This window comes from Cololabis saira, chromosome 12 (genome assembly GCF_033807715.1).
Source record: "Cololabis saira isolate AMF1-May2022 chromosome 12, fColSai1.1, whole genome shotgun sequence".
Classification (NCBI taxonomy): domain Eukaryota; kingdom Metazoa; phylum Chordata; class Actinopteri; order Beloniformes; family Belonidae; genus Cololabis; species Cololabis saira.
In genome coordinates, this window is record NC_084598.1 from 33,184,574 (window position 1) to 33,208,174 (window position 23,601).

The 23,601-nt window shown below is 38.2% G+C and overlaps 3 protein-coding genes across 3 annotated transcripts in view; all 3 read right to left on the reverse strand.

Annotated features, from left to right (window-relative positions):
- spen (spen family transcriptional repressor) overlaps window positions 1-1,353 on the reverse strand; it is a 31,166-nt gene extending 29,813 nt beyond the window's left edge. The window contains exon 1 of the mRNA XM_061736670.1: window positions 978-1,353. Coding sequence (XP_061592654.1) covers window positions 978-1,060 — 83 coding nt within the window. The 5' untranslated portion in view covers window positions 1,061-1,353. The remainder of the gene's footprint in view (window positions 1-977) is intronic.
- A 6,967-nt stretch (window positions 1,354-8,320) lies between these two features.
- On the reverse strand, window positions 8,321-13,989 carry tmem82 (transmembrane protein 82). The gene is made up of 6 exons (XM_061735052.1): window positions 13,697-13,989; window positions 13,520-13,589; window positions 11,028-11,226; window positions 9,322-9,736; window positions 8,932-9,119; window positions 8,321-8,463 (listed from the first exon to the last, which is right to left on the reverse strand). The coding sequence occupies exons 1-6, from the start codon at window positions 13,788-13,790 to the stop codon at window positions 8,383-8,385; spliced, it is 1,047 nt and encodes a 348-aa protein (XP_061591036.1). The 5' UTR covers window positions 13,791-13,989; the 3' UTR covers window positions 8,321-8,382.
- A 5,082-nt stretch (window positions 13,990-19,071) lies between these two features.
- mad2l2 (mitotic arrest deficient 2 like 2) lies at window positions 19,072-23,079 on the reverse strand. Its single transcript, XM_061735053.1, has 8 exons — window positions 22,792-23,079; window positions 22,227-22,345; window positions 22,054-22,125; window positions 21,861-21,961; window positions 21,674-21,768; window positions 20,211-20,284; window positions 20,005-20,097; window positions 19,072-19,894 (listed from the first exon to the last, which is right to left on the reverse strand). Exons 1-8 carry the CDS (start codon window positions 22,829-22,831, stop codon window positions 19,856-19,858), a joined length of 633 nt encoding a protein of 210 aa, XP_061591037.1. The 5' UTR covers window positions 22,832-23,079; the 3' UTR covers window positions 19,072-19,855.
- Window positions 23,080-23,601: the final 522 nt, after the last annotated feature.

Sequence of the window (23,601 nt, forward strand, 5' to 3'; positions counted from 1 at the left end):
CACAAACATATTTACAATTTTTTCCCCCCCAGTCCAAGCCAGGAGGACAACAAAGAGCTATGGGTCCATCAATGGTGCATGAGGGGGGTTGGCGTCATTCATGAGCCATAATAAAAATAATGAAGCTCAGTCTGAACAGCCAGCTTGATTTCTAGCAGTGTTTTTTTGTGGAGGCGCTGCGGACCCCGTAGTGTCTGCAGGTTTCATGGTTTCATGTGGCGGAGACGACCATTTTCCGGAGTACAAACACGCGCCGCCGCCACTCTACAATGTCGCAACTGCGAGACTTCAATCAGCGGCGGCCGCGGAGCCGCTGCTCCTCACTCAGGCTCAATTCATGCCTTTTTTGCTGTTTTGGGTCGCAAAACTCCCAAGTGATGAGTTTAATCCCCTCCAATGCAAAGCGGCTCACCTGGTCGGCTGGAAGTTTGTTTACACTGAAGCTTAAATTATGGTTGCGCGTTAAATCGACGCAGAGCCTACACCGTAGGGTCTGCGTCGATTTAACGCGGGACCATAAATCAGGCTCGCGTCACCGCGTACCTTACGGCGTAGGTTCTGCGTTGGTGTAACGCGGAACCATAAATCAGCCTTGACTGTCAGGGAAACTTATCTTTTTTCCCCCTTTTTCTCGCCATCGGGACCAAAGAGGTGGGCTGGCTTTTACAGTCAATTGGTTGAAATGTGCAAGCGTGAACGGGCAAGTTGGGTTATCAATCAGCCAATAAGTTCCCCCCCGGCAACATTATGGAGCATATGGAGGTTTTATTTGTCCTTATAATTAGATCTGGTCTGACAGGACAGCTCTGCTACAGGGGGAACCTCCTGCTTCATCCCGACTTCACTAAAATGTGACACAACAGACAAGAGAGATGCTCGTGTGCACTCAAAAAAATAAAACAACCAAAAAACACGCACATACACACATAAATATAAATACACGTCTCTTTAATATATTATATAGCGCTCCTACTCACCGCTTGAAGTGCTCAATAATTTTCTCCTCTCGCACATTTTCGGGTAAATTTCCCACCCATAGATGTCTGGTTTCCCGGACCATACTGTGTGTTCCTGCTCCCCGATCATACAGATGACTTTGCTATGTCAGTTTCTCCCCGTGCAAAAATACAAAAAAATAAATAAAATAAACGCCAAATATGGAAAAAAAATGGACTTGACGCAAATCATTGAGCGGTCGTTTGTGAGCCGATGTAAAGCATTTAGGTGTGAGTGTCCGCACGCTGTTTGGGTCTCTGCTCTCCGCTGCTCCGGCGCGCTCCCGCAGCTCCGCGTGAGCGCGCTCCTGTGCGTTCCCGTGACTAGGCGCGTCCCTGACACCATGCGACCTTTGGGTGTCGAAAGAAAGCATGTAGCTTCCTAAAAAGATGCAGCAACCACGCTCGTAATGAGAGGCGCACCGCGCAGGCGTGGCTTTGTGTGTGAATTTCTCTTTTCCTTTTTTTCTCTTTTCTTTTTTTTTCTCCCAACCCGATGAGATAGTCTAGGGCCCGTGCGCATGCGCGAGAAAAACCCCTGGTTGAATGGCTGGTGATCTGACATGTGAGAAGCTCCGACCCGCAGGAGGATCCCATCACTGGCTGTTAAACACAGCCAGCCGAGGCGAGGCTGTTTGCATGCAGTCAAAATAGATTACTGTGGCTTTTGGTAGACGGACTACACTTTTTTGTTGTATTAGCCTGGATTTATTTTTATGAATGCATTAAAGAAACATCATTCCACACATGGCACTGCCATCATTTTTAAAGGTTATGGGGAATTTAAAAAGCACAACACTTTGCTGAACTCTGGGAACCATATATGAACATTATGACAGATGAAAGTGCAAAATTTGCCTGAAAATAACTTGTAAATATTGTGGAAATTATTATTATTATTTTTTTTTTATTATTATTATTTTAATTTCTGTTTAATTTATTTATTTTATTTTCCTCCCTGATTGGTTAATTCAATATATTATTTTTATTTCAATTGAAAATGGTGCAAGGTAAGTGTATGAGTAAATGTTGTATGTCTGAAAAACTAAAAAATGACAATAAACATATTGTGAAAAAAAAAAAGAAAAAGCACAACAACAACAAAAGCAATGGCACTGTAGACTAGGATTAAGTTTGGTGTTTGGTTAGTTTGGTGCGCTGAATTATCTACGTCAGAGCACCAGAATAGTTAACTTAGATTACTGTGGCTTTGATTGATGGATGGCACTTTATTGTTGTATTGGCCTGGATTTATTTTTATGAATGCATTAAAGAAACATCATTCCACACATGGCACCGCCATCATTTTAAAAGGTTATGGGGAATTTAAAAAGCACAAAACAACAAAAGCAATGGCACTGTAGACTAGGATTAACTCGTGTTTATATTTTGCTTCAGTGAAATAAGAATAATAAGAAATAAAGTCAGAGTTTGGTGTGTTGAATTATCTACGTCAGAGCACCAGAATAGTTAAGTTACATTACTGTGGCTTTGATGGATGGATGGCACTTTATTGTTGTATTAGCCTGGATTTATTTTTTTATGAAGTTTATGAAGTCTTCTTCCCGACTGGGCCCCGGACCCCCCTCTCCCCCGTCTACCACCCCACTCTACATTAACGTAAAGACCCCACTTCTGACCTTATGCGTCACATTAACACACATCCTGGGTAACCTTTGTACAGACTTATTACTCCGGCACTTTAAAACCCACATGTTGTAAATTTTTTCATTTAATATATTTGTTCTTTTGTATTGCACCAATCACCATGACAAATTCATTATGTGTGTTAAATTACTTGGCAATAAACTTATTTCTGATTCTGACTCTGATGAATGCATGAAAGAAACATCATTCCATGCATGGCACACCATCATTTTAAAAGGTTATGGGATTTTAAAAAGCACTACAACAAGAAAAGCAATGGCACAGTAGACTAGCATGAACTTGTGCTTACATTTTGCTTCGGTGAAGAAGTAAAGTTAGAGTTTGGTGCGTTGATTTATGTATGTCAGAGTACCAGAATAGTTAACCGTCTGGACTTCATTTCTAAGCTGGGGAAGGCTGTAACCTTTTTTTTTTGGCACCTTTGGGCAAAAATTCCACAGAAAACTTGTCATCATGTTGTAAAAGCAGCAGCTTTAGAGGAAGTGCGAGTGTCGAAGCTCTGCATGGCCCCGTTTTCCGTCAATAAACCTCGTCAACAACCGCTTTCATCCACTGTTGTTTGCATTAACTCATTCACACTGAAAAAAATAAGGGGAGTTTAGACACATCTCATTCTGTAATTTCAAATAACATGTCTATGTCGCAACTTGTCCGGGGTGTGCCCCTGCCCTTCACCCGAAGAGAACTAAAGAGACCTTAAGAGACCAGCTCCACCAGATTCCCATGAGCCTGGATAGAAATAAGAGGATGGATGGATGGATGGATGGATGGATGGATGGATGGATGGATGGATGGATGGATGGATGGATGGATGGAAGGATGTGTTGCATAATCAGTGTTATGACAATTGTTTTGACACCTGGTAAAGTGTTTGATTTGACGACTTTCCTCTTCACACTAGAGCTTTTTCTCGCAGCGTGTTTGAAGGACGGCTCTCACACCTTCGTTGCCACCGGCAGCCATGTTCATAATCAATGAACCAGAAATTTGGAGATAGAAGCCTCATTCACATAGTTAGTCACTACATTTACATGCACTGACAGAAGGTCGAATTGTTGCCTTAATTCGACCGATTTTTAATTTTGAAAAGCCATGTATACACCTTAGCCGATGTTCTGACAATTTCTGCTGCTTTGCCAAAAAATGCGACCTAATGGTTTTCCACCTTTATAGAGCTACAATTTTACTGTGTTTTACTTCCTAGCCTACTTCCTTTTCCCCCAAGTGGTCCTTGTCGCTTGCCAGGCCGTTATTGTAAAAAAGATCTTGTTCTTAATGACCTGCCTGGTTAAATAATGACTGAATGAATATCAAATAAAGCGATATAATTGTTTTGTTCTCTCTTTATCTTATAATGTTCACAAAATGTAATGCAATTCATGTCATGGGTAGTGTATTTTGAAGGATCAAATACTCAACATCCCATATTATCCATTTTACATCGTGCAAGAAATGATGCAAACTTTGAAAATCGACTGTGCGCATGCACAAAACCACAAAGTAGCATTTCTCTAGCAACACCGGGCCGAACTGAAGCTCAACCCTGTAACTCCCTGCTGTGCTGTGTGAAGTGGTGTAGTATTTCGGTCCGCCACTTTTACGCCTTGGTTCTGGTTTAGGAAGTTTTAACAGAGGAGGAGTGATCTGCTGTGTGAAATGGAAAAGATGTGCGAAGGCCAGGAGGTAGCTGTAAACACCCCCAGAAGATTAAATCAGTCCGCACACCGCAGGGGGCAAGGAGTGATGGCTCATTATCAGAAAGCTGAAAGAGCCTGACAACAACTGGCACAAACCCCAAATGACAAAAAGTGCTGCAGAAAAAGGAAAAATAATAACACTGTGTTTGGGACCACAATAGGAGGAGAGAGTGGCTGCGTAACGAACCGTGTCACTCGATGTGGAGTGCTCGCCACTCAAAGAACCCTGTCGCCTTGCTTAGCAACCTGGAGGAGCCATCGTCTGATGCATCTCTCTCCTGCAGCGGTAGAAACGCTGCCCACGCCAGCAGCTACGGCAAAACTGAGGCCAGCAATCTGTATCTCACTGAAACAACCAGGTGCAAACTTTAATTCATGCCTTTATTCAGTGCAGAGTGAATTAAGACACTGAGAACATATACTTGGGTGTCTAATGTGACACCAACCAAGTCACTCTGACATAACACGAGCTTGTCACTTTGTCTGAGGGACGTCTGTGTACGAAATACAGCATCTGGAGAGGCGTTTGAGTTTTCAGGGTGTTGTTACATCTCTGACCTAGATCCGAGTACAATCATCCAGCCTCCACATATGTATCAACGGCCAACTTCACAACGTGCTGAATCCGCTGCGCCTTGGAAGTTGGTGGCACAAAACTGTAATACTAGCATTAAAAGAGACACACCTCTCAGATGAGAGAAGTGGGAAAGATTAAATGACTTATTCCACCCCCAGTGCCGGTTGCTACTGTATGTGCAGAGCTGCATGGCGTGGTTTGAAATGATGCTTTGTGCTGTACCTCCCTGGTGTTGTGAGAATTCAATAATACATCAATAAACCGTGTCAGATTTTTCAAATTTTTTTTTTTAAGGGCATGATATGTTTCCTTTAATAGTTCAGTGCTCTGCTAATCACATCCAATGACTCGTGACTGCAACTGTAGCTAATTAAATTTCATGTTTATGCTGCATGTGAACCTTATTCAAATGTCTGCGTTCATCAGATTAAAGGGGTTTGGGGCAGAGACGGTGGAGCTACAAGAAAAGGGCTTGATTTCAGTCTAGCTTTTTAATATTTTTTTCTTTTTGAATGTTTTCATCTGTTTTTCAACCCCACCTACGGATTATTTCAGATTAAAAAATGCGATCCGCCTCAATCATTGAACAAACACGAAATCATGAAAATAAAACATTAGACGTTTCTTCCACTCAGTTTGGAGATTGTGAGAATATATGATAAAAGCTCTCACATGGTTATATTTGTTGTATTATTTAGATAGTTAGCTATTTCTGTTAAAAGTCAGTTGCTTGTGGACGTCCCTAAATCCAGGCTCAAAACTAAAGGTGACCGAGCTTTTGCGGTGGCCGGCCCTAAGCTGTGGAATAGTTTGCCACTGAATGTTAGATCTGCTCAGACCATAGAGGTTTTTAAGTCTTCTTTGAAAACTTATTTATTTTCTTTGGCTTTTAGTGTATGATAAATTAGTTGCCTACATATGTGAGAAGTGATTGTGCACTTTATGTGTCTGTTCTTTGCCGTCTATTCTCTATTTTTTATTACTATTTTATTGATCATTCTAGCATGTTAGTGATTTTATTGTTTCTACACTTTGTACTGTATTTTCTTTTGGTATTGTTTAATTTTATTGTATACTGTACAGCACTTTGGTCGACCTCAGTCGTTTTTAAATGTGCTATATAAATAAAATTGACATTGACATTGACATTTGACATTCTGTTACAGTAGTGCTTTGACATTTGTCTTGCTTTTTAAGACTAAAGACAACTTTTTTAATACTTCAACTGGAAGAGAGGCAGAGATCCCAAAGAGACATTTTCCAACAGTAAGAAGGCTTTTACATGTGTTAGAGTTAATTAAGAGTTATGAATGTTTGAGTTGAGGAAACTGAATTGAAGTAATTGAGAAATTGAATATCTCTCAATTTAAAGTGAAAACAAATGTAGGCAAAATGGAAAATGTTCACAAAGTCTAAAGGCAATAAATTGCATCAGGAAAAAAAAGGTTTGATGGGACTATTAAGTCAAGAACTTTGACCTGGACTTACTCCCCTGTAAGCTAATCAGTAACATGAAACTGGTCCAAAGGTTCAAGGGAAAGATGATGTAAAGCTTAGAAAGCAGTTGAATCAGAATGCAAGTTGTGATGCATTTTGTCTGCGTGCAAAGAAAGGAAAAAAAGGAGGGGATTTTTCTCATTGTGGCAGGTTATTTAAACATTTCTAACCCAAACAACTCAAAGTGTTTTCAGTGGAGGGTGAGCTTATGTATTCAGTTCATTCGCTCCTCTATACATCATGCAAAGATGAAAGAGTGAGATAGTTTTTTTTCTTTCTTATTTCTCTTTCCAGAAGCTCTGTATCTATGGTAAAACGTTATTCTCTTTCTGTTACTATATTAAGCCCGAGATGAAAAAAAAACGGACAGTGCGCCTGCGCTAAGATGCGGTAACAACAGCGACAATCCAGCTGTGCGCATGCGCCCAGCGCGCCAATCAGCTGAGGACACAACAGTGTGGAAGCGTCGGGGGGAGGAGCCAAGAAGCGCCTAGTCAGGACAGCAGCTCCCCCGAATCAGTTGCTCATGGAGACCGTCCTCCTCATGTCTACTGAATGCGTCCTGATGTGGAACTTTACCCCATTAAATTCCAATAAACCCACTGGAGTACAATATCCTATTTTGGTGGATCGACTAAACACCAAAAAAATCAAAATTGCATCATCCGTGATTTTCAGACTTGGATTATTATGGCAACTGGATTATCAGGCATAATGTGCCTTCCCCTGTAATTTTTCTGTGAAGGAATTACGGGAATTATATAACAAAAGCCCTCTCATGGAATATGTTTCTGTCTGTCCTCAGCTCATAATAAAGACACTGCTTGTGGGCTGTTATAATACCGGCATCAAACGTGGATTTAATTCGATGTGGGTGTCAGAGTATGAATTGTCACTCGATGTTTGGGTAAAGTTGTTGAGATAATGTTATAATAAAGGTTTGGTGAATCAAACAGAGTTTTCTGTCAAAAACAAAACATTTTGTGTGTATAATATGATTAACACGACTTTTAAGGAGTGAAGAGGTAATTGAGCCACTAACTGCGAAGCCGTTTCTTTGTCTAGCGCCATTTTGTGAGACTAACATCAGTTGGAATGTCGTCAGCCATTTTGCTTTTTTCTTTTAACCGTTGGCAACCTGGGCGATGAGAATAAAACCGTTATCGGGTTTAGGCGAAAACGGGAGAAACGGCTCATCATAAATTGTTATTTCAGCGACAAATATGACCATGTTCCTAAACAGTTTACTTGGAAATTAAAGAGTGTATTAAGCCGATGTAGCTATGTTTTGTCTACCGTCGAGTTATAGGCTACATTTTACCATGGTAACACTTAAGTGATAGGGTTTAATGCAATTTCTCACTCTAGTCTTAGTTTCCTAATAAATGCTTACCAAATTAATTAATATAACATGTAGGATTCATGTATATCTGTTTAATAAGGCACCTTTGTGACATTCAGGTATTAAAAAAAGAATGACTACATGGTATAAAGAAAAAAGCATAGTTGTGAGTAAACTCATAACACAGTAAAATTAGACAGTTAATGTAAACGTATAAAATACAATTTAACAATTTTTATTTTTTTTACCTCATCTCATTTGGCTAAGGACAGGGTTAGCTCCCGTGAGTCACAAGGCCTCACAAGTAAAAGCTTGAAATGTCCATTTAATACTTCACTGACAAAATATCCTTTAAAGGTCACAGCATACCCAGAACAGCACATTTTCTGCTTTTTAAGGAAATAATTATTCCAATTTTGACCAGCATAAAGAATACCAGAGTAAAATTAAATTGTAGATATTACTGCAGAACAATGGTTTACACATTTCAAGACCATTTTTTATGAAACATTAAAAGTTAAGAATTTTTATTTAAAAAAAAACCAAAAAAAAACATTGTAGATACAAAAAGCAGTAATCTGATGCTTCATTAATATGATTTCCATGTTATTTTGGATGATTCCTCTCATGTGTTTGTAGTCTTTGTCGACGTTCTCTCTTGGCGTAGTGTGTAAAATCCTCTTCATCCTGTGTCCACACAGTAGGCAGAAAATATTAAATCAATGTAATCATTTTCAGTAGTTTTACATGGTCAACTATAGGACATGTCAATGCTGATAATTTACTTTTCATTATTCTCACCCAAGATAAATGCACCTGTTATAATTTATTAGAACAACCCCCTTGGGAGTCAGCGTAAATGCACATCTTGCAGCTTTTTGCCCACCCTGTATAATGTGAAAACACTAAGCTTCCAACCCTTAACTACTCCAGCGGAAACGATAATGAGGCACAGTTTTCTGTTTCAGAGTCTTTGTTGACCTGAATCTGTCTCACGGTCCTAAACGCCCCCCGTAAGGGATACAAGTTTGAGAAGTTCAGATTCATCTTGGGACCGACTTTAATGAACGCACTGATATTCTGCCCTAGTTTATTGGTCCCCGTGGGTCTGAAAGTGCTTGAGGCCCTGCATGCTGCTTTCAGAGAAACACTGACCTGTGAGGATGCTGCATCCAGCAAATCCTTGGCAGGGATTAGACAGCTGGCCTCACCCAGGAAACACATCAGTATGTGGAGCACGTCGGCCCAGCGACCCACAGTCAGCATCAGGACCATCAAACCACCGAGACGCACCACCACTGCGTTGAGGACAACCTGACTGCTCGGCAGACGATGTTGCTCCTCTGCAAGACGTCATAAAAACATTACAGGGACGTGAACGAATTCTGCAGCCATTATTTGCTCATCAGTAAAGATTGAAGGGAAGAAACAATGCGTTTAATCCATACTACTCCCAGTGTGAAGGCATTTCAGAAACCTTTTGGCCACATTTATTAGGGTCTGATGAGCTTTGAGACAGCTTTAATGTTTTTACATGTTCCTCACCCTGCATGTATATGACCAGCAGCGTATAGCAGATAGTCAGCGGTGTCCAAAACCTAAGGGCTTCCGTTGCAGAGAGAAAATGCTGGTTAATGATTGAGACGGCAGCCAGAGCGGCCACGAGGAAGGTGATGGTCAAAGTCCTGCACAGCATGGGCAGCAGGTAGCTGCCTGATGTAAGGAGGCTGATACAAATGCCGCAGTAGCGCTGCGAGCTGTGGAGTTTGTACAGAGTGATGACATGGTGCATAAGGCTGCTGGCCTGTCTTGCCAGGTACCAGCTGAGTGAGGCTGCCAGGAGCAGACATAGCCAGCGCTGCGGGGCCCCCTCGTGGAGAAAGTGCAGACTGCTGCTCAGGGCGCAGCCCAGAGAGAACTGGCTCTGCACTAACAGCCGCTGCAGATGTTTCTTGGAGTCCTGGTGATGAGACAGAGGGGAAAAAACATATATCAGTGTAAGCAGATGCTGTAATATCAAAAAGTCAATTTATCAAGGCTGTTACACCACCATGGGGATGTGTTTTTGGCCTCCATGTCAGGGTTTCAGACATATTTTTGCCAGGACCACAGCAGTAGAGCCAGCCTCATAAATGCAGATGTTGCTGACTGATTAGTAAACTTGCACAATTATCCAATCCACTTAGTGTTTTTTCATAACGGTGTTGCTTTAATTAAATGTTTGCATGTTTTTATCTCAGAGCCCTTATGTGCAAAGCTCTCTAATCTCTCGTCTCCCAACCTGGGGTCCGGCCCCCCCTGGGGGGGTGCCAGAGATTTCTGGGGGGGCGCAAAACTTTGTCTGCTTTGAAATTATGCAGTTGTAAAAATTATATTTGCGAATAAGTCATTCATAAGACATTGTTAGGAATAATTTATGAATGTCTTGAATATTTTTTGTGTTTTTTATACATTGGTGACAAACACAGGAAATGATTTCATTCCTTATTATTATATCATTACTCGACATTTAATTTACTCCGACAGGTTGTTAAAGAAAAATGTTAAAATAATAAATAAAAATAAAAATATTTCTGAAAAATGTCTCTTTTAATATGAGACCAAATTTTTTTATGTCCTTTTATGTCCTTTTGTGCGTATTTTATACATTGGTGAAATTGGAGAAAAACAAAGTCTTATGTATAGAGAGTAAACCAAAGAGAAATGTATCAAAAAAACATAGTTAATGTTCATTTTTTTCAATTAAAGACTATTTTGGTGCTAGTACGTACAGGTCGGGGGCCTGGCTGGTCTTAGACACAAGTAGGGGGGGCTCCAAGGAAAAAAGGTTGGGAACCACTGCTCTAATACACACACCTCACAAACAGACCGTAGCAGAGGCAAAAGTGTGTTTCCTCACACAAGTTGATCCTGACGAGTCTTGATGGTCAGATGCGCAGTGTTTTGCATGCAACAAATAATAATAATAATAATAATAATAATAATAATAATAATAATAATAATAATAATAATAATAATAATAATAATAAATACATCAATCAATCATCTGTTAGGTTCCTGGCAGGTACAAATATGACCAAATTTGATTGTGTGCATTCAGATATCCAATCTGCTGCAGCTATGTTAATGTTGCAGGTTAATGTTCATACAAATCCAGTAGGCATGGAAAAAAAATGACGCAATGTTTGTTGTCACATGAGACATGACCACACAAAGTTAAGCTACATACTGCATGTTTGCTGCTTCCCTACCGGTCCAGCTGTAATCAATCCAGACACAGCTCGAAGGCAAAACTCCAGTACCACAAGCGCTGCCACGCGGGACCCCACTACAGCCAATAACCCCGTCACCAAGAGGAACCAGAGCATCCCTGCAAGTCCGGGTTTACTCCTCGGTGGATGACTGGTGGACGCCTCTCTTGGTGTGACAGCATCACGTGTTTCGCTCCAGCTGTGAGACACAGGGAAACAGTCAAACGAGAGAGGAAAGTAAATCATCGTGACCTCTGGAGCATCACTGGAAGAGCAACGTTTTGACCAAAATTATGAACAAAAGCTTATACACATTTTTTTTTAGTCAAACTGTTGTTTTTTGTGTCCTTTTATGTAAAAACATAAACAAATACTAAGAAACGCTTCAATGCTACAAAAGGATTTAAAAAGGCAACCTGCGAATGACACTAATCATCAGTCATTGATCCCTGATCAACAGCAAATGATGTACATTATATATATATATATATATATATATATATATATATATATATATATATATATATATATATATATATATATATATATATATATATATATATATATACATACATATATAATATAGAACCAGACATTTTGGCACATTGCTGGTAGCATTGCTAGCATTGAGATGTGTGTGTTACAATGCCAAAAGGGAAAGACATAAGTAATGCTGATAGGCACAAGCACTGTTGCTGCACATCGATCTGCACAACGACCTAAAAATGTGCAGTTCTATCTTCAAGTTTAAGGAAATGTTTAAAGAAAATACTGTAAATAAATATAAAACACTATAATTATAAAGTATATTATCAAAAACATTCTAGTAAGTGAAACGTCAATTCTATATTTTGTCTTACATATTTTTGTCTTCTTTATGTATTGTTTGTTTCCACGGAGTAATGGTAATGTCTCATATTTAAGCTGATCATAAGAAAAAAAGTGTAGGCACTATAAACTACGGCTTCAGCCTACACCTTTTTGGCAAAAGAAATGTTTTTTTTTTTTTTTACCTTTTCATCTTGTTTTGTAAAAAAGTGTGTACAAGCCGAAATAAAGATTCATTCATTCACATCAACCTGGAAAGGCTTTTACAGCCATTTCAAAACAATTAAAACAGAAAACATTGATTAATGAAAAATAACTTATTTGACAATTTTCACCTGTTTCAAGTAAATTTTCACTTGAAATAAGTAGAAAAATCTGCCAGTGGGACAAGATTTATCTTCTCATTACAAGCAAAAAAATCTTGTTCCACTGGCAGATTTTTCTATACTTTCTACTGAAAATCTACTTGAAACAGGTGAAAATTGTTGTTTTTTCCAGTGACGAGTCTTGTTTTAAGTGTAATGAGATTTTTTTTTACTAAAATGAGATATTTTAACTAGAAATAGGACAAATATTCTTGTTAACATTTTGAGTTTTTGCAGTGATCCATTTTACTTATCCTGTGAAGGACAGAGTCATATTGATAAGTTCAGAAAACAGTTTTTTATTGTTGTGTTTTGATGTATTTGATGTAATCCCAGTGGATATTTAAAGCTTACAGAAGGCTGCATTTAACTGCTGCTGTCATTCCTGCAGTATTTCTGCCGGTGTTTTGGTCAGTGCTATTATTTGTAATATATTATATTATTTGTAATCAGCACAAATTATCTGTCCCCATATGATCAAATCCACCATCCCCCTCTTTTTACAACTTGAGTCGAGTACTGCTCGTAATACTACTACTTCTACTACTACCAGTCTTACTATTACGAGGACGACTACTAATACTTTTAATAATAAAAATAATAAACTGGGATGATGTGGTGGGACCTTAAGAGAGCTGTGCATAAGCAGACGTCCCAAAACTTTACTGAGGTGAAGAAATGTTGCAAAGAAGGATGGACCCCCACAATTATGTAAGGGACTTACTGTCTTACACAAAGTCACAACCTCACATTATTCCTGCTAGATGGTATTTAATCACGTATACAGGACTTTATTGTGATTTTCTGTAATGCAATTACAAAAACAAAAATGTCATACATTCTGGATTAATTACAAATCAACTGAAATATTGCAAGCCTTTTATTATTTTAATATTGCTGATCATGGCTTACAGCTTAAGAAAACTCAAATATCCTATCTCAAAAAATTAGAATATTCTGGGAATCTTAATCTTAACCTGTAAGCCATAATCCGCAATATTAAAATAATAAAAGGCTTGCAATATTTCAGTTGATTTGTAATGAATCCAGAATGTATGACATTTTTGTTTTTTTAATTGCATTACAGAAAATAAAGAACTTTATCACAATATTCTAATTTTCTGAGACAGTCCTGTATATGATTTATTTTATGTTTTTTTTCCTCCTTTTTGGCTCGATTTTTAATTTTTTGGGGGGAGTATCATGTTTTTACACAAAAACATAGGACTAAATGACTTTACTGGCAACTTAAAGTCATAATATTCAAGCACACATGTATCGAAAAGGAAATGTTCTCACCTGTCCTCTAACAGTAAGTGCACTCTCAGCAGGGAGCACAGCACAGAGATCCCACATGTCCCCACTATTCCTGCAAGTCACACAACACACTGAATATGAACCACAGACGATAACACAGAACTGTTTAAAGCAGCCTGTAGCCATGTTGACTCCATGTTGACGCCAGAGACACGTTACCTTGAAGCAGGCCATCCAGTGGGTTTGTGTCTAAAGTCAGCCACCCTGGTAGGAAGTAGGAAGTCGGGAGAAACGACGTGATGAAGGAAAACATGCTTTTACCTTTGACGTGACAAAGATATATGGGGCTTAAGCTTATCTAAGCCATGACACACTCCAGATTTTCATTTTGTGTTCCCAGGTCAGGTTTCTGTGGTGTTGAGTAGCTCCCCTGATTATTTCTCCTGCTTCAGCGTTGAGCTTTACTCAACCAGAAAGCCATTCTGTGTCTCGTACCAAAGGTCGTCCGAGTGCTGGTGGAGCAGGCAGATAAAGATAGTGAGTGTTATTGCACCATGGCAAAAAAATAACATAAAAGACTATTTTAATCCCTGTCTCTTGACAGTTGTTCTGAGGCTCCCATGTTACCACTCTTCAGAGAAGATGCAAAGAGGGGACCAACTTGCAACGGGCCACCTTACATAACCTTTCTCAATGATTGGCTTTACCTGTGTATGTAGGTAAAGGGTCAAGGAGCTTACCAAACTAATTTTGTGTTCCAATAATTAGTGCTAAAGCTATTCAAATCAATAAATCAAAAAGACTACCCAAATTTATGCGCCACCCTACTTTTGTTTAATTAATTATTGCACACTTTCTGTAAATCCTATAAACTTAATTTCACTTCTTAAATAAGTTTGAAGTTTGAAGTTTGAATTTATTCACAATACCATAATAATAGTTACAATAATACAGTCAAATTAAGTGGATAGAGTGAATGGGTGCCCCAAGGAAGCTAGGAAAGCTTATAGGTGGGGGCCCATAGTTCATATAACACTGTGTTCGTTTGCTATATGATTGATTGATTGATTGATTGAAGAATTTATTAGAAGAATTGCATAGGATCAGGTACAGTTTCATGACAGTACAGATTCGCTGATACAAAGTCAATTAAAAGGCATTATTCCAAGAAAGCATTACACTTGTTTACATTGGAGACCTTTTTTAACTCATATAACATTGAATGACATACAGGTAAGAAGCAGTACTTTGTAGGGAAGATTGTAAAAAAAAGAAAAGGGGGGAATTACTGTTATTTTGCACCGAGAGAGACTAAAAAGGTGATGAGACAAATAGAATAAGCTAGGTAATACAAAACAAAAGCAGAAAACAAAACAAAAAAAACAAAAACAAAAACAAGAAACAATAATCAGAAGGAACAGCGGGATGTGCAGTAGAGGCTTTGATTATTCCCAGTTACGAGTAGCAGCCTCCTGTAGGTGGCTTTTTAGGGCAGACTTGAAGGAGATTAGGGATTTGCTTTCTTGGAGTTAACCCTGGGCTGAAAGTGATTTGTGGAGCTGCCTCTAGTGTTATGGTGGTGAACATCTTTTACATTTGATTACATAATATGATATATTTAACTGACATTGCTGATCCGAACAAGGAAAGATTTATAAAGGAAAATCTTGAAATTGATCAGGGGTGCCCATACTTTTTCATACCGTTGTATATTACGAGAGAAACATGGTTAGTTGATGTACTACAGAGGTAACTGGTAAAGACTAAATTTGGGGCGTTTTTTAATTTCAATATATAATAAACACTTTAAATTTAAAATAATATATATAAATATATAAATAATATATAAAATTAATATCTCAGGGATCAAGGGGATCAATACCACTATGTCTCGGTCGAGGTGCACGTTGCCTTGGACGCTGCCACCTGCTGCCCCCATGTGGTCAGACGTGGTATAGCTACATCGCGCGTAAATAGCAATACAGCTTTGGTCAAAATAGTTTGTTAAAAACTTAATTAAGACAAGGAGATCTCGGTTTTTGTGAAGTGCTATTTATGAGTATAAATGTACTTGAAAAAAAAAAAATTCTAGGAGCATATTTATAGTTGATATTTAAAATCTGTCCCTAAAAAGTCATTTAAAACGTGTCATATTCCACAAATCAAGGTTGGTGATAAGCTTGAAGAAGAAAAAACAAGTGTATAACTCCATAGGTCCCTGAACTCTATGAATTGTGTTTGAACTGAACAGACAAAAATGCATCGCAACAGGAAACATTCATTAACAATGGGAAAATTGTCAGGAACTGCTGCCCAAGCAGTCGTTTAATTGAACTTTAAAAACTTTTGTTTGGAAAATTCACATTTTTTTTTTAGTTCCTCTTGCATTCTCGTCTCCCTCGGTTTCGATGGAGTCGGCACAAACTTAAGATAACATAATGCTTTATTGTCATTGTTCCTTTTCAGGGCAACAACAACATTTGAACACGTGTCTCCACTCATATACAACAGACAGAAGGAAGGATAAAACAAGAGGTCAACAATATGCCCTTCTGCATGTATAGAAAAATGCTAAAAAAAAATTGCACTTAAATTAAATACAAAAATTCTATTGAAGAATAGGTGTTGATGGTGTTGCTGCAGCTTATAAGGAGTTGAGGGCCATGATGACTCTTGGTTTGAAGCTGTTCTTTAGTCTGTTTGCCCTGGACTTCATCGCCCTCGGCCTCCGGCCTGAAGGCAACAGCTACAAATGTACAGGTAGGTGGAAGTTCTTACGAGGTGTTGCTGCCTGCCGCTCCTCCTCCGGAGCCCACGGGTCACCGCAGGGTCATCGGCCGGGAACCACCATTCATCAACACCTCTCCCCTTTAATCCTGGAACGTGTCCTGGTGCCAGAGGGAGGTGATGACCCCTGCAGCTAACAGGCGTTCCCCCCCTGCGGCTGCTATTGGGGTTAGTTGTTCTTTCACCAGCTCCTGTCCGTCCTCCTCAGCCAGAGCCAAAAGCTTCCTTTTCCGGCCTCCTCCCCCAGCTCTTTCATCACCTCCTTAGCTCTCCCCCGGTCCCTCCTGCGTCCCTCAAGAAGCGTGTGGTTGAAAACCCCACAAAGCCTCCACATCCACTCTCCACTGGGTAGATTTTGCACTCTGCAAGCACTCCAGAGGGTCAGAAGATCATCGGCTGCCCTCTCTCCACACTGGAACACCTCCACCACTCCCGTTGCCAGAAAAATGCCCAAAATATAATAAAGACACTCCCCGGACACTCACTGTTTGAACTGCTGCCATCTGGGAGGAGATACAGACTCATGAAAACGAGGACAAACAGACTCAAACACAGCTTTTATCCAACAGCAATAACCGCTGTTAACAAAAACAGGAGCTAATGTGCAATAACAATAACAAAAATGATTGTATGCTGATGAAGGTTCTTGTCGGGTCCGTGTGTTGATGTGGAAGGGGGAATGTGTCTAGAGATATATATATTTATTTTATTTTATATTACTTTTATTGGATTATTTTTCAGTTATTTTATGGTTTTTATATGATGCGCTGACTGGAGAGCACTTAATTTCGTTGTACATAGTTATAATGACAATAAAGATCTATCTATCTATCTATCTATCTATCTATCTATCTATCTATCTATCTATCTATCTATCTATCTATCTATCTGATGCTGCCTCAATCCCCTCCTCCAGAGGTATCGTGAGCTCGATGAGGTACACCGATTTGCTGATGTCAGGGCGGAGAGATGTAGTGCTGCCTGGCAAGATCAGAGGTGTCAAGTAACGAAGTACAAATACTTTGTTACCTTACTTAAGTACAAATTTTGGTTATCTGTACTTCACTGGAGTAATTATTTTTCAGACGACTTTTTACTTTTACTCTGGGTAAAAGTAAAAAGAGTAAAACTAACCTGACTCACGACGGTCTAAACCCAGCGTTTACTTACATTTTCACGCAATTATCTGTACTTTTTACTCCTTACATTTTAAAAACAGCCTTGTTACTCTATTTCATTTCGGCCTTTAAAAAAAAAACTTTTGAAAACTAAGATGCATTCATTTTCAATGGCTTTTGTCCTTAATGGCTTTTTTCCCCCTTACATTACTTTTATACTTTAAGTAGTTTTGAAACCAGTACTTTTATACTTTTACTTGAGTAAAAAACTTGAGTTGATACTTCAACTTCTACAGGAGTATTTTTAAACTGTAGTACTTCTACTTCTATACTTCTACCTGAGTAATGAATGTGAATACTTTTGACACCTCTGGTCAAGATCGACCTTCATCTCAAGACATCCTTTTAAATGTTTATTGAAACCCAATCTTTAAAGCCACTCTATGTAGCAATGTCACGTCTGACACACGGGGCAACATATCACTGTTCATGTATCAGGCCCTGGTGTAACACACAACGAAGCACATCTAGTCGGACAAAGTGGTATAGCAACACATGCTGGACCGTCCCCACTCATTGGCACGGTATCGTGAGCGGCTTTTTGTCGACACGATAGATCCGTATGCCCCCATGTGGTCAGAAGTGGTACTTCTACATAGAGCCTTGAAACACTGCCAGCTGTTTCTCTTCTGGAGCAAAAAGTGAAGCTTTCAGATGTGTGGTGCAACACTATTGAAGAAACACCCCCTAGATCAAAGTTCTTAGTTACGACAATGTTTCTTTTAGGTACAGCAATTAAATGTCAAAGCTAAGCTTTTCCCCTACAATTCTCAGCAAAAATGATTTGAGTTTGCAATATACTCCTGTACTAGTTGTATATTAAGCAGCAGCATTAATCTTCAAGTTAATGTGTAACAGAACATCTTGCTTATTAACTCAAGCAACACGGTTGGACTTGTCGGTGTTCTGAGGAGTCAATTGATCTTGACACATGAAGTGTAGAAAACTCACAGCATCGTGTCTGAACTAAATCTGACGAAGAACATCTTTTGTGGTCTGCATATTAAACAAAAATGGCCTAAAGGCCTACACTACATCAGGGGGTGCCGTTTTATAGGCGTTAAATTAATAAACCTAAGAAATTAATGAATAGCTGGGTATGAATAGCTTTTTGTTCAAATGCCACATTTGATTTGCAGTTGTGGTTAATAATATGACTCAAGGGAAGATGTGCAGTTTAGAGACTGCAGCAGTTAAAAAAAGCCTCATGACTAAAAGAAAAATAAAGACATTCTTTGATACCTTTTGAATATTCTGTCTCTAAGAGGGCATTAAGAGTCTATTTCCACTAGAGCAGCTCAGTTCGGGTTAAAACGGCGAGGTGTGTTGGCTTGATGATTGATATAACTGCAGAATAAAAAAAGAAAAGTGTCTCCACAATCAGCTAAGTAGAACAAAGGTTGATGACATCAGCACATTGCAGTGTAGAAGGGTCCTGCCTCCTTGTAGATTTGCCTGCTTATTTTATCCCCAGACAATTTTATTCTTGGGTTTCTGTTATTATAAATGAAATAACTGCAAAAAAACTGGGCCTTTTTAACACAAAGTTTAATATTTAACTAACAATTCAAGTGCCAGTAAGGCAAGTCTATGTGTGTATAGCAAAATTCAAGAAGGTGATTCAAAGTGCTTACTTAAAAACCGGTTTTATTTCATTTCAAAACTGTTGATTTTACACATATTCTGATTACTTTTAGCAGTACAAGTCAGTTGTAACATAATACATTGGTAGCAAATGTACTTTGTAAACATGTGCATTTACAGAGGATTACAAAGGAAGTCTCCACACCAAAATAAACCACTTTCTGCAGGTTTGATCCATCATCTCTGATAAATGCAGCTGCTATTCATCAGCAGATCAATACAGTAACTTCAGACATCACCTCACAAATAAAGAAGGAAAGACTGACTTTTGGTGACAGAACAACAATCTCTATAAGAAGCTCATCGGCATAAAGAATGAGCCTGAAAAGACAAACGGCTGCTGTAGAATGAAGATGTTCTGCTTCCAAAAATGTTCATTTCATTTTGAATTTTACGGCCGAAGAGTTTTTTTTTCTACACTCCAATTACCATGTTTGACTAAAAACAATGTTTCAAAATAGTAAAACAGGTCAATATGTTGACACTTATATGGAATACATTCAATGATCTGTCCGGACCAACTGGAGATTGATAAAAGGTCTTTGTTGTTTCTTTTCACGGCTTTTGTTGCAATGTTATAATCCGACGCCGAGCACTGGCAGCAGCAACATGCATGCGCTTGAAAAAAATATGCAACGTGGACTGTTTCGCACCTGATTGCTCCAAGTGTTCAACAGCAGTTATTGATCCAGCACTGATCGGATGTGTTGAACATCATGTTGCAGGAAAACTCTTGCAGCAGGATCTGCCCTTCTTACCCAGCGTGCGCCTACGTTTTCTGTGCTCGCTCTTCTACATACAGCTGCATCTGTTGACGGAAAACAAAACGGAAGCACTTTAGAATGACATGAATAATAACATCAAAGAATAACTGCGTTTCCTCTACAAGAAATCAACGCTAGTAATCTTTCAGCATACTTTGACTATGTCAGATGTCATGGACTTCAGAGGAATAAGTCTTGGCTCCCTCATGTGAACTTCCTGCTCATCTGCTACTATCCATGGAAAATCCTGAGGGTACAAATGCAGAATATTGATCCACCCATGTACATATTTCATTTGTGTTTGCAGTTTGCTGGAGTTGACGGGAAAATTAACAAATGTCCTGCATTTTAAAAGGTCACCTTAATGACTTGAACCTTCTCCATGTTGCGAGTAGCGGCATCTCTGGTGTGCACGAGTACTGTAAAAGAACACCCTGTGACACAGAAAGAACACATTTAAGTGATGATTTAACTTCATCAATCCACATAGACGAACACCTTTACTCTAAGCTCAAATGGTCACAACAAATTAACTTTGTCGTGTGTTTTTTCTGTTGTGTTTTTGAGGAGAGCTAGTGTTTATGCAGAAACTGTATCTTCCAGTATAATTTTAAACTATCAAGGTTTAATAATACAGGTGTATTTTAATAAAATTAGAGGCAATCCTCATCTTGGTCCCTTTAGTGAATAATAAAATAAGATTTATTAATTGAGAACATATTTGAAGTCCAACATGAGATGATCATAAGTGAAGCAGCTCCATTTGTATGAGAAGATGTGACCTGTTGAATATGTATAACTGTCATTATTATTGTTGCTCTATGCTGCATTTTTAGTTCATGGTTATTATTCACATCCTTAACCTGACTGCTATTTTTTTCTGGCATTTCCAGTGAATATGTCTTCTGTGAAAACAAAGCTAAACATAAAGCTAAATTGTTTGGTAGTCAATCTATTCATATCTTCAAGTTCAAATACAACAAAAAAGGTTAGTTTTTTTTTTAAATGTACAGTCCTGATCAAAATTATTAGTACTCAGTTATCTACAATAATACAAACAATAAGGAGAAGAACATCAGCAAAGATAAAAGAACATAAGCTTCAAAATGAAAGTGCGAATAATTTAAAGCTCTAAGTCTGCCTGTTTCAATTAAATATCTAGTAATTCACCCACTCACTTATTTTTTATTTAAGAATGTATTTTTTATTTTTGTTTTGTAAAAGGAAGCAACATAAATGAATAAAAAGTACAAGTACACCAGTGTCTATATTTTTACTGTAAGCTTCGCAATTTTTAGGTGGACATCCTTTTTATGAAAATGATTTACTCTTGTTTTATTGAATCTGTGCCCACCGTAAAATTTGTCTGTTGGTTTGGTTTAGTTGACTTACAAAACAAGAATTAGCCTTTTTAATCTTGCTTAAGTATGTGGCAAGGTTGCAGGTGCGATCCTGAATAATCAGTATGACCTGTATAAAATCAGAACATTGAAGAAAGCAGATATAAAGTATAAGAGTTGTCAGACCAACAGGTTCAAGAACTCAAAATTATATATTTTTTTGCAAATATTTTACCTTATTAATTTGCTCTTACTTGTTTAACTTCACAAATTTGAGGTGATACCAAGCACAAAAAGATTTAATAGCCAGTAAGGATGCTTGTTGTTACATGGTACGTAACAATAAAAAAATCATGAATATTTATCCCTAAGTTGTCGGGGTATTTTTCCATCATATATATCATGAAAAATTCTAATTATAAAAATGTAGTTCTTTTTTTTTTTTTTACTTCTGAAGAGCTCATGATTGTTAGTGATGTTTACCTGGCGGGTTATTATTTAAAATAGCATCACAGACGCTGATCTTCAGGATGAACGCCCTCAGCAGCTGCTCCACATGTGACAGTAAAGTGTCTGAGCTGTGACAGCAAAACAAAACTTATATTATTGCCTGTTCAAATGCATTTTAGAGTAAATGAGCTCATTATAGTCAGAAAATGTGGCGTGAAACCTGATAGAGAGAAGAGTTGGCTGGGAGATCTCAAACACAAATCTCTCGACTGGATGATGCTCTTTGTCCATGATGACCACCACCACCTTCTCTGCATCGTTCTAGGAGTTAGAGGGAAAAATTCCTCAGTTTATACAAGTGAGGGACCACATTTCCAAAATATGATCCCTGTCAGTGCCAGGACTCATCTTACCTTCTCAATGAGGGGCTTCACACAGTGTAGTGTATCTTGGATATACTGATTTAACTCAGGGTGACATGACATCTAGAAATAGAGAGATTAAAGATTAAGTATCAATGTTAGAGACACAAGCAGCACCTGTATAATAAATTTAAAAAAAGTTGTAATTAGACCTAAATCCGTACCTGCACAGGTACATTATATTTCTTTCTCTTCTGGAATATCCCAGAGGGGTAAACTTCACGGACATACAGGATAAGATGAATAGCGACCTCCAGAAACTCGCAGAGGATGTCAGCAACGACTGGAAAAGAGAGACAAGCAGGAGAAAAAACCTTTAAAACAAATCATAATCATAATCAGGTTTATTGGCCAAGTCAGGTCAAACAAGACGGAATATTTTCGCTCACTATACAGTAAATAGACAAATGACAGCTCTTATTAACATATATACAATTTAAAAAAGTGAAAGGTGCAGCAGTATGAGGTAGACGTGGTTATTGAAAGGTGCATATATTCATGAAAATACTATGATAAATCGTATACAACCATGATTCAAATGAAATACACAGTTATTTAATGTTCCCTGTTAACTAGCAGCTGTTTTAAAGGGAAATCAAAGAGACATGTTTTATTTTATTACCATTTGACCAGAGCAGGCCGATTATAAAGCAAATTAAATGTATTATTATGGTAATAGTATCTTCAATGCATCAACTGTACGACAGCTTCATTAGTTTAGTTTCTTACCCTGTCCGAAATTCAGGTCTTGTCTTGTTAGAGTTGTCATGTTTTATTTCCCAGCAGCCGAAAATATTAATGAGTTTTCCTCTTTGGTGGCAACAATTTGGTGCTTTAATCGCTGGATAACACTAATTTATCGCTAGCTATCTTGAAAAAACGATTTAGTTTTAATTATATATAGAAGCATATTAGGAGAAGGGATAAAATCGGAGAGAAATTGTGATAAAATCCGTTTAAATTAACCAAAAACAAAAACGCGGCGAGTTTTTTTCCCGTGGTGTTGCCATCGAAGTTCCTGGCGCATAAAAGTGACGTCACGAGCTGTGAGCCGTCATTTAGTGATGACGTTTTACTATTATTTTTGTTAAACTTTATATATATATTATATATTTAATTTAATTGAATAACATATATATATTTAATCAAATAAATAAAGAATAAAACTGGAAATAAAAGCTATAATAAAATCAAAAATTTCACATCTCCACCAGATATTTGGCATCATCTTTTCTTCTCCAGACACGATTCGACCCTTTTTATATTTTTTTAAGCCCAAATTCATCACAGTAAAACGAAGGAGCAACAGATTTGCATGATATTTATCATTATAAAGTAGGGAAAACAAACAGATTCTTTCCACCTTTCTTTAAAAACATTGGAGATGTTGCTGAAATCAATATTTTAGCAGAGAATTAGAATTATATTGTAACTGCTTAAATAAATCATTAAAAACAGACAATGGCAATGATAACAAAACGCAAGAATGTGAAACCAGGAACTGTAGATAAAACAGTAACATGCCCTGGTTATGGACAG

Excerpts from the sequence above, each read along its gene's own strand:
- tmem82 (XM_061735052.1), bottom strand. The coding sequence starts at position 13,790 with ATGTTTTCCTTCATCACGTCGTTTCTCCCGACTTCCTACTTCCTACCA. Across the intron at positions 13,590-13,696 it reads ACTGGATGGCCTGCTTCAAG|GAATAGTGGGGACATGTGGG; the intron begins GTAACGTGTCTC and ends TGTGACTTGCAG. Across the intron at positions 9,737-11,027 it reads GATTGATTACAGCTGGACCG|GACTCCAAGAAACATCTGCA; the intron begins GTAGGGAAGCAG and ends TCTCATCACCAG.
- mad2l2 (XM_061735053.1), bottom strand. The coding sequence starts at position 22,831 with ATGACAACTCTAACAAGACAAGACCTGAATTTCGGACAGG. Across the intron at positions 22,346-22,791 it reads AGACCTGAATTTCGGACAGG|TCGTTGCTGACATCCTCTGC; the intron begins GTAAGAAACTAA and ends TCTCTTTTCCAG. Across the intron at positions 19,895-20,004 it reads TGACATCTGACATAGTCAAA|ATGCAGCTGTATGTAGAAGA; the intron begins GTATGCTGAAAG and ends TTCCGTCAACAG.